General features: G+C 42.9%; 1 protein-coding gene across 1 annotated transcript in view; it reads left to right on the forward strand.

The window, feature by feature from the left end:
• SLC26A8 (solute carrier family 26 member 8) overlaps positions 1–10,743 on the forward strand; it is a 70,260-nt gene extending 59,517 nt beyond the window's left edge. The window contains 8 exon segments of the mRNA XM_022581739.3: positions 1,246–1,352; positions 1,434–1,503; positions 1,890–1,982; positions 2,092–2,223; positions 5,537–5,902; positions 9,119–9,173; positions 9,274–9,458; positions 10,318–10,743. Coding sequence (XP_022437447.2) covers positions 1,246–1,352; positions 1,434–1,503; positions 1,890–1,982; positions 2,092–2,223; positions 5,537–5,902; positions 9,119–9,173; positions 9,274–9,458; positions 10,318–10,743 — 1,434 coding nt within the window.
• The last annotated feature ends 392 nt before the right edge of the window (positions 10,744–11,135 follow it).

Consider the following 11,135-nt stretch of genomic DNA (forward strand, 5'->3'; position numbering starts at 1 on the left):
GTCAAGGTTATTGGTGCATGGAAATACCCATTCCAACTATGCAAAGTTAAATAAAATGCAATTAATTAAGTAGCTGCAGTTACATACAGATCTAGTAAAAAGGGTTTATCATACATCACGTATTTGAATGACTTTTAATCCAGTTAATAGGAATACAATCCAGGATGGGAGACACAAATTCTAACAAGAGAAGGAGGTGTCTTTCCAGGAAGAGTAACTGATGGAGCACTCTCCTTCTCTCTAGAGCACAAAACTAGAGGACATAAAGACGAGACAGCAAGAAATAAAAGATGCGGGATGTGATACAATGAGAGGAGAAGCACTCAGAAGAGGCAAAGAGATAGGAAGAGGGATCATTTTGGAATGCAGGTCCCTGAAAAGTTAAGAGGGGAATGTGGTCCAGTGCGCAGGTAGAGCTTCTAGTCTTAGGAGGAGGGATAGCCCTTCCAAGAGACCTGGAGAGAACGGGGGAAGGTTGAGTGCAGATACTCACAAGTGGCAGGTGGAGGGGGAAGTAAATACTTAAGGGAGTTTCAGCCTATCTTCTTTTTTAAATTTTTATCAGAGTATTATTGATTTACAATGTTGTGTTAGTTTCAGGTATACAGCAAAGTGAATCAGTTATACATAGATCCACTCTTTTTTAGATTCTTCTCCCATATAGGCCATTACAGAGTATTGAGTAGAGTTCCCTGTGCTACAGCAGGTTCTTATTAGTTATCTATTTTGTATATAACAGTGTGTATCTGTCAATCCCAGTCTTCCAAGTTATCCCTCCCCCCTCAGCCTATCTTCTATGTGAAAATAAAGTCAACATCACCTGCTGAGAGTGATGGAGAAGGTGGTGGGATAGGGACTTGAAGAGATTCCCAATAACTATCATAGCTCTTAAAATAGCAACCACTAATTTGGTGAGTGTTCTGGGTTGCTTTACAAATAATATTTCTAATCTCAATAAATTCTATAAATCAGATACTATTATTCCTATTTTTCACACGAGGAAACTGAAGTTTTAAGAGAGAATTAAAGAGAGAAGTGACCAAGGATGCATAAAAGAATTGCTAGGTAGCCTTGGGACCCGATCATTTGTGATGGCATCAGTTCATATGGCTGTGGAATTTGTTCTCTAAATCCTAGGTGTTGGGAGAGAAAGGGTAAAGGTGAGTTGAGAAAGAGGACTTGTGATTTTCTCAATTCTGCTTGTTATCACGGTCTTCCTTTTCCCTTCTTCCTCTTTTCCATAAGCTCGTTTGGATGGTGACGTTCATATCTGCAATTTTACTGGGACTGGACATGGGATTACTTGTTTCAGTAGCATTTACCTTCTTCATCATCACTGTTCAGTCACACAGGTACTTTGCCTCAGGTAGTAGGAGGTGGGCCATGGCAAGGTAAGGCAACTGTAACCTAAAGGCAAATGCATTTACTTTCAGAACTAAGATTCTCCTCCTGGGTCAGATCCCTAACACCAATATTTATAGAAGCTTCCATGACTATCAGGAGGTAAGAATCCAAATCAGTCCCACTCCTTTGCCCAAAGGAAGGGGTGGACCAGGCCTGCTGCCTAGTTTTTCTACAAAACCCCTTTGCTCCTGTCTGCTGCACTGCAGATATGCATTTACAAAGGTGGGGAAAGCGATGCAGCCAGTTAAGGATAATTTTAAAATGTACTTCGGGGGAGGAAGGCCAAGAAAAAGAGAGGTGTGAGGAAATGAAGGGGAAAAGAAGAAAGCAGGAAAAGCATGGGATGAAAATGGGAGGAAGGAATTTGCTAGATCTTGCTTCTTATAAAGAATACAGATTCTCCAGGAGGTTCTAAGGATTATTTTTTCTTACTCCATAAAAGAGCTGAAAAATTTCCCTCAAGTTTACATTTATTTGTCTTGCAGGTTACAAACATTCCAGGGGTGAAGATCTTCCAGTGCTGCAACTCCATTACATTTGTCAATGTTCACTACCTAAAGCGCAAGCTGTTAGAGGGGGTGAAGGCTTTCCTCCCCAGCCTCTCTCTACCTGCTCCCCTCCCCTTCCCCGAGTATTCTCCCCTCCCCCACTCACCATCCGTATGAGACCCCCTCATATGTCTTTCAGGTTGAAATGGTAAAGGTGCCTCTTACAGAAGAAGAAATTTACAGCCTGTTTAATCAAAATGAAGATGGCCGCCAGCAAGGAAAGCTTTGTTGGTGTTTCTGCAACTGTGATGAACCGGAGCCACCGCCCAGGGTTAGAAACATGTCTTCTTTTCTGCATTTTTCTCCACATTTTATAAAAAAGAAGTGCACTAGTAGTTTTTAAAAAAAAAGAAGAAAGAAAAGAAAAGAAAATCTAAACCCCCTCAGGGATTTTAACTCTTAGACGAACCATGAGTAATTGGAAATCAAAGATTTCTACTCAGAAATGGAGACACGGGTTCCCTTTCAGGTTCAGATCTTGCCCTGAAAGTAGGAGGCAGGGGGAGATGTCCTGACTCCTGATTCCCTTCTCAATGGCCAGCAACTTATCTGAGCACAGAGTACAGTCTGCCTGTACAGTTCCCTGGTTGTCCCTGTTTCCTTGACTTTTATCTTAGCTCCCTGGCTATCTATTTCTGAAAACAAATGACTTAAAGATTGTTTTCTAACCACAGCAGGGTCAAGGGCAGGCAGGGTCAAGGTGGCTGGGGTTCCCAAGGATCTGTCAGAGTCTCCTGATGTCTGCCTGTGACCAGGGAAATGATGATGTGGGGTGGAGGGCAGATAAGCAGACATGGGGATTTTACAGCATCTGAAGATTATTTTAGCGGATGAGTTGTAGCGCTCATTAATTTCCAACTCAGATTTGGTCTAAATATTCCCTTTCCCCAGGGCAGGGCTGTTCATTTCCAGCTTCAAGGCCTTTCATCCACACAAACACCCTGGAGGAGCAGCTCTATCTACACACACACACACACACACACACACACACACACACACACACACAAGAACACCTCCCATCCTCCTCCTCACCTACAATACCAAGCACCCACTCTCATTGCCATACACCCGAATGGAGCATAGGCTCTACTGAGCTCCTGGAAAATATCAACTTCCCTGCCAAGAGGACTGCTCTACTACTAGAATTAACACTATCTCTAATTTTTATTTTGTATCCACACTGCACTGAGTATTGTAGAGAGTATTTACAGGACATCAGAAAATACATTTTAGAGTATAATATGATCTAGTATTTATTGATCTCATACTGTGTGCCCAGAACTATGACACTATGAAAAAGGAAAACAAATTTTTAGGGGCCTCTGTCTCCAGGTAGTTCTTTTTTCTTTTTCTCTTTAATTGTGGTATAAAACGCATAACATAAAATCTATCATCTTCACCATTTTTAAGTGTACAGTTCAATAGTGTTAAATATATTCATATTGTTGTGCAATCATTACGACCATCTACCTCCAGAACGTTTTCATCTCGCAAAACTGGAACTCTGACCCATTAAACAACTCCCCATTTCCTCCTCCTCCCAGCCCCTGGCAACCACTATTATACTTTCTGTTTCTGTGACTTTGACGCTTCCAGATGCCTCATATAAGTGGAATCACACAGTATTTGTCTTTTTGCAGTTGGCTTATTTCACATAGCATAATATCCTCAAGGTTCATCCAGGTTGTTCTTTTTTTTTTCTTTTAATTTTTTCATGGAAAAATTTGAACATATACAAGAGTAGAGACAAGTATAATGAGCCTCTATGTACTCACCACCTACTTTAAGATTTATCACCTCGTATTCAATCTTATTTCATCTATATCCCTACCCACTTACAGCCCCTCAAAATCACAGGATTATTTTGAAGCAATTTATGGAATTTTAATTCAAACTGGGGAGGATTTTCTGGCAGTCCAGTGGTTAAGACTTGGTGCTTTCACTGTTGTGGGCCTGGGTTCAATCCCCGGTCAGGGAACTAAGATCCCACAAGCTGTGCAGTACGGCCAAAAAAAAAAAAAAAAATCAAACTGGGGAAACAGCTCTCTATTAATGTGACATTTAAGGCTATTATTGTATTTATCCATCCAAAAATATACATTTTTTTCACATCTCTGAAATTTAGATGCATTGTACAATTGATGGCATTATTATAGTTTAATTTGCAGTGTTTTGTTTGTTTCTTGACAGTACAAAAAGTAATGGTGCATCTTAAAACTGATGAAATAAGATGGTAAACCATACCATGCAGTACTGTTGTGTTCTAAATCATGTGTTTATATTCTAACCACTCTAAGACTTCAGTTAAAGAGATTTTGGCATGAACTCAAAAAGGCAGGGAAACTTCACAGTAGTAATGGACTTAAGCTGGGCAGGAGAGAGAAATTTGGATTTATGTCAGGTAGGAAAAAGAAGGACTCCCAGTCCGTGAATAGGCTTGGACAAAGACACTGAGGTAGAAATAAGCATGGGATCCTCAGAGTAAGAGGCTTGGCTTGGGCAGTAAGTTCAGGCAGACCCGGCGGGAGTGGATTATGAAAGCTCTTGAAAGAGTATAGAGTAGACAGAGAGAAAGGGGAGGCTCTCAGAGGTTTCTTCTGCTTGAAGGACCTTGCATCTCCCCAACACTGAGCCAGTGCTCAGCTGTCCCCCAAAGGCCTGGCCTCAGTGACTGTCAAGGCTTGGGGAGCACCTCTCTCCTTTGAACTGTAATATTATCATTTGTCCACAGCACTTTTTTTTTTAGCAATACAATATATACTACCTTGTTAGTTTTAATCTTTACATTTTTTTTCTATTTTTAAATAGAAAAGCAACAAGCAACAATGTTGCTTGTCGTTCACAAGCAACATTATTAGAACAACAGATTTTTCTTAAAGAAACATCACCCCAAAGTATACCACTCTAGCAAATGAACTCTTCATTTTCCCACATGCCTTACAGTTCTTGTCCATTTAGGTTGTTATTCATCCTTTAAATGGACACGTGCCCTCTCCCCAAGTAGAATCTGGTCCCTGTGACTGCAGAGTCAGCATTCACATCTTTCATGCCATTGTATTCCCGGTGCTTGGTCCTGTCCTTAAGCGACATAGGCCTATTAGGAGCATGAAAGGAGTGAAAGGTAAAGACAGCCACACTCAAGTACCTTTTGTCTCCTTAAGGAAATGTGACAGAAGACAGTTTCATTGATAAAAGAAGGAGGTGTTGAGAAAAGGGACTGATGGAAGAAATACTTCAAAGTTCTAGTAGGTGCGGGAGACTAATTAGAATCCAGGGATGAGGGAAAGGAATAAATCAAAGATGACTTAAAGTCTGCCTCACTAAGACAATGATAATGTCACTGACGCATGTGGGGAAGTCGGGAGGGGTGGCTCTGAGTGGTGAGGATCAGGAAAGATGAACTTGGTTTTAGTCACAAGCTGGAAGTGACAGTGAGACATCTAAGGAAAAAAGGTATAATGCATAGTCTGCGGAGTTTTCCAAGAGAGAGGGAAGTGAGTTAGTAGATAGAAACAGCATAGTTGCAAATGCTTCCAGGCTTGTTTGAGTCTTATCATAGTCCTCCCCTAACTCTGTCATCCCAGGTTGTTTACACAGAACGATTTGAAAGTAAAGGGGACCTCGACTCGTCCTCCATTAACCTGGTCCGCTGCTCACGTTTCAAAATCATGGACACAAGCCAGACTATGTCCGATGACCAAGTACCGTACATAACATCTTGCACATTCCAGAGAAATCCAAACTACAAGGAGGTGGAGAAAGTTTGGCTTTCTGATGACCCCTCTAGGAGCATGTCGATCACACTCCCTGATGCTTCTGAAACTCAGGTTGGGGGTAGAACACTCCTGCCTTACTCGACTTCATCTCTTCTACCCAGCATCCACACCATCATCCTGGACTTCTCCATGGTACATCTTGTGGATGCACAGGCTTTGGTCATACTAAGACAGGTAAGTACTAAGGAGACTTTCACAAGAGCCCTGACCCCCTCCTACCACCACCATCCCAGCCCTGATCCTGATTGAATCCTGTTAGTCACTGGTTAGCTGCTCTGTGACTCCTAGGCCACTAGGAACTTGAGCACCAAAGACAGTTTAAGGTCAACCAGAATAAAAAGAAAATGAATCAACCCTGATTTACTAAACTAGGGTTGGTTCCCTAACCATGGCATATTATTTCTCAAGGACTGAAAAATAGGAAACTCTTAACACCATTGAAACAGCAATCTGTGCCACACCCAGCAACTCCCAGCGTATCCTGGGAGTTAGTTACAAAAAATGTCAAGGAATAGGTTCAAATGCTACAGAAGAAAGTTCACAAGGAATTCTCCACTATTCAGCTGCTGTAAAAGGCACCCAGGTTTGAAGAAGTTGTGATGAAATGACACCCCAAGTGTGGGGCCACCCGGTCCGGTACCTGTAAGGATCTTCCCCAGTTCCTTCTTCATTGCCTGCATCTTTGGGTGAAAAGGGCAGGAAAGATTTTTCCTTCAAAGCTATGTTCCCTCAGTCCTGGCTTCTCTCCCACTTTCTGGTTTCTCAGACAGATTTCATTTCTCTCCTTCTTGTACAATATGGACAGTTTAGGTGCACAACTAACCATATTGGCTTTATTGTTTAATGTCTCATAAGTATGAGACATTAAAGACATATTTAATGTCTCAGTGTCTTTTTTTTTCAAGCCAGCTTATCTCAGTTTTTAGTCCTCTATCTCACTCTTGCTCCTGCTGGCGATGGCTCAGGTTTACACATCCTGAACCCACTCGCTTCCTGGCTGTAACTGCACCCACATTTTTTAAAAATTTATTTAATTAATTTATTTTTGACGGCGTTGGGTCTTTGTTGCTGCGCGCGGGCTTTCTCTAGCTGCGGCGAGCAGGGGCTACTCTTTGTTGTGGTGCGTGGGCTTCTCATTGCAGTGGCCTCTCTTGTTGCGGAGCATGGGCTCTAGGTGCGCGGGCTTCAGTAGTTGTGGCACAGGCTCTAGAGCACAGGCCCAGTAGTTATGGCGCACGGCCTTAGTTGCTCAGTGGCATGTGGGATCTTCCCGGACCAGGGCTTGAACCCATGTCCCCTGCATTGGCAGGTGATTCTTAACCACTGTCCGTCCCCCACCCCCCCACCTTTTTATGAGATATGCTCCTTTGGCTGACTTTCCTTCTTGTATCCTCAGATTCCATTTTAACAAAATATTTATAAATATTTTATCCTATGTCTTATTCCTAAGTGAATATGATTCTGTCTTAAGTGAGTCCAGCTCCTCTTTGGTCTAAGGCAATAGGAAGCTTGTCATCGCAGAAAGAACTCTGATTGGTGGTCTGTGGATTTGTGCTTTGTCCTGGCTTTACTACCACTCACTGTCCATCAGACCCGAGGTAACTTAATAAATTGCACTTGGTTTCCTCATCTATAAAATGAGAGGCTTAGAAGAGATTTACATTAAGGTCTGTCCCATCCATGAGACCCTCTCCCCACCAACACCCCACCCCCAATCCATTTGCAGGCTCAAATATACTTGATAATGTCTTATCTTTGGGGCTTTTCCATCTTAGGTTGTACTACTGGGCTGTATTCTCTTCTCCCAGTCTTACACTGTCGCTGTAGTTTTAGATTTCATTGACTACACTATCGAATGCCTCTTACATGCCAGACTGAGTTGAGCACATTTATATACACTATCTCATTTAGTTCTCACAACAGCCCTGAGAGACAAGCCATATTTCCCCCTAAGTGTCCTGTGCTCGCAGCTAGGAAGGGGCCTGTCCAGCCCTGGAACTTAAAGCCTCTGACATTATATCACTCTTCCCCCTGTTCTGTAGTATAATTGGGCCATCCTTTCCTCTCTCCTCTCGTCTTCCATTTTTTGGAGGCACCATATGTTCTGGTCCTTGGCATAACCCTTCCATCAACCTGGCCTACGTTGATGACTTTCTGCTCCAGCCCCATCATTGAGGCAATGTCCGGCACCTTAACTTTGCAGGCTTCAGAGATTCACGGTACACCCTCACACTTTAAAAAGGCAGGTTTCCCCCCAGGTGTCTGGCTCTGTGTGTGTTCGGGTTTGGTTTGTAGCTTCTGTGGCCAGAGCATTTGAGAAGAATGATTTCTTTGACACCGGCATCACCAAGACCCAGCTGTTCCTCACCCTCCACGACGCTGTGCTGTTTGCTTTGTTGTATCCCGCCTTGTTGGAGGAAGTCATTATGTTTTGTTTACTTTATAATTGAAAACTTGAACCCACTAAGAAAAATCCCAGTAGTTGTTCTTATTAGAGACAACCACTCCATTTAAGCTTCTTCTTAATTCACGATATTTCAGTCTCCCATTGCTTGTCATTTAGAGCATGTCTATAGTGGCTCTTTACCAAATAACTTTATGATTTACTGTATGATCCAGAATGACTTTCTTGTTTCCCCTCGGTAGTGAAAGAAGTAGAGTCTGTCTGTTTTGTTTCTTTTGACACTCCAACTTAGTGCCCAGGTTTGGAACCTGTTGTGTCTTTGAGTATTAAGGTGAATGGTGACTTCTTTTGAATTGAACATTAAGATTTATAGCTCCAGAGCATATATATATATATATATATATATATATATATAGGCTGAAGTATATACTTGGGGTCAGTGTCTGATGTTTTACTAAATTCAAATACAACTTTGCAGAGCAGCACTGAATATGATCCTCAGGGTTCCTGAATACCTTTCCCAACTATATCACTTGACCATCTCTGGGCCACATTTTGCCACCTCTGCTTAGTGGACTCCAGAGAGAAGGAGGCCACGTGCAAACACTAAGCAATAATACCAAGATATGATTGTTCATGAGGCCCGTCCAGTGTGTCCCCATCACACCTGTGCCTGTGTCTATCCTAGCACTGTCCTCATGTGAACATTTATCTCTTTATGTGAACTGTTTCCCCACTTAAGGCCATGGGCAACCCTCCCTCTCACTCCCCACCCAAGACCATCTGATTCTCTTTTGTATTCTGGCACTTTAGGCATTTCCTGACATAAAGCAGTTCACTCATCAAATGTTTACAGAGCTGAATGGGGTGGGGATGCAAAGGCACATATACCCCAGACAAAGAAGTTTTAAAACTCATTTAATTAAAAGGCCCTTTCCTCTACTGAGTGTGAAGATCTCTAAAACTGGCTTACTCTCTCCCCACAGATGTTCAATGCTTTCCAAAACGCCAACATCTTGGTGCTCATTGCAGGGTGTCACTGTGAGTATCTTTCATCTTATGAAGAGGGCTGTGTTTTGTATCCTGGATCCTCTCCTCCCCAGATGTCTGACCCTGTGTGTGTTCCCGGTTTGGTTTGTAGCTTCTGTGATCAGGGTACTTGAGAAGAATGATTTCTTTGACACTGGCATCACCAAGGCCCAGCTGTTCCTCACCCTCCACGATGCTGTGCTATTTGCTTTGTCAAGGAAGTTGCCAGAGTCCTCCGAGTTAAATGTGGACGAATTGGAGACAGTGATACAAGAAGCCTACTCAGAAACAGACAAGGTTGGATGATGTGAAGCATCGGGGTGGGGAGTGGTGTGGTGGTGAGGTGGGAGGAGACACCTAATCAGATAGAGATGAGCAACATCCAGGAAAGGTTTTTGAGTGTGGCTGTCCCAGAATTTGAAATGTTGAAAGGTTCCCTTACCAGTTGGTAAATAGCAGTAAACCTGAGTCCCAGGTTCCCACACTGCCATGGCATCTGCGTGTCATTCAGGATCCTTTCCCAACTGAAGAGGGGTTACCCAACCCAGCAGAGGACTCAAGGATCTTTTTACAGCAGGTTTGGTTAGTGCCAGTGCCATACCAATTAATAAATATTTTAAATATCTCTCTTAGCTATCCCTTTAGAATCCCCCCCACCACCACCCTTGGGATGGATAATAAAACTGATGAACTAGCAGACGTAAAGATCTGCCAGTCTAACTCTATGGCTAGAGCAAAAGGTGGGGACTATAGACAGAGATAAAGCTAAAGAAGATAGCAGGAGGCCAGGTCATGAAGGGCCTGCTGAGGATTACATTAGGGGGTTGGAAAGACAAGTAAAATCAAGAAGACAAGATGTCCAGGAATGCTGACCAGACCATTGTTATTTAAATGGTTGACCATGAAATCCAGGCTGGCTACAAAAACTAGAGAAATTGGAAGTTATGGATTGATTGAGCCTGAAGCATGGTAAGTAGCTGAGGAACCAGAGGGTGCAAGGAGATGAAAAGCAAATTTAGGCCAGAAATATTTTCTACTTTGCCAGGAACCCATGCTTTCTGGTACCTTAAGTCCTACTGTATTCTGAAATTCCTTGACTGTTCAAAAATTAAATCTAATTGGGAAGTTTTAACCCATCTAATTGTGTGTATTTCAGAAAGAAGAATCAAAACATAAAATGAGTAACCGTCTTATAGAAGCCCCCAGAAGTAAAAGTCCAGCCTTCACCATACTCCAGGACCCAGTAACAGAGGAGGAATCAGAGCTAGACTTTGATCTGTATCCCATGCAGGAGTCAGAACAAGAGACTGGGCTAGATCCAGACCTAGACCTGGATCACGAGATGGAGCCTGAGTCAGAGCTGGAGCCTGAATCTGAGCTGGATCCAGAGACAGAGACCAAGCCTGAGCCCACATCCAGGCCAAGCTCTCAGCAGCAGTACTAGCCTCTATATCAGTTTATAACTCCCCAGTCCCCACCTCAGACTCAGCCTAGGACACAGTCAGTAGAGAGGAGGCATCAGCTTATGAATTCACTTACATCCCAGAGCAACGCCAGTGAGGATACCTTGTAGATGAGCTAGGAATAAGGGGTCAGATTCCCTCAGCAAATCCTCCCCACCCAAATGGGGCCACTTGGTCTGGAGACGTAGGCTAGTTACAAACTAGCAGTACTTGCTTTGGGACTCCTCCACCTGTTGGCCTTCCTCCTTCCTCAGTGCTGGGATCTCACTCCCAGATCACAATACTAAACACCAAGAATTATCTCTGAATTCCTTATCCAGGTTCACTTCGTTTCACCTTCAGCAGATGTTCCACTGAAGGATTTCCTTCTTCACACCCCTCACCTCTGTGCTTTTTTTTTTTTTAGACCATCTCTAACTTATTCCTCTCATCTGTGTTCCCCTTTCTCTAAAGAGACGAGGCTCAAATAAAATACATAACTCTAGTTACATTTGGACCCTTCCTGCTTCTT

This window comes from Delphinapterus leucas, chromosome 10 (assembly GCF_059928025.1).
Source record: "Delphinapterus leucas isolate spDelLeu-1000000601 "Yukka" chromosome 10, BTC_Dleu_Yukka2, whole genome shotgun sequence".
In the NCBI taxonomy this organism is placed as follows: domain Eukaryota; kingdom Metazoa; phylum Chordata; class Mammalia; order Artiodactyla; family Monodontidae; genus Delphinapterus; species Delphinapterus leucas.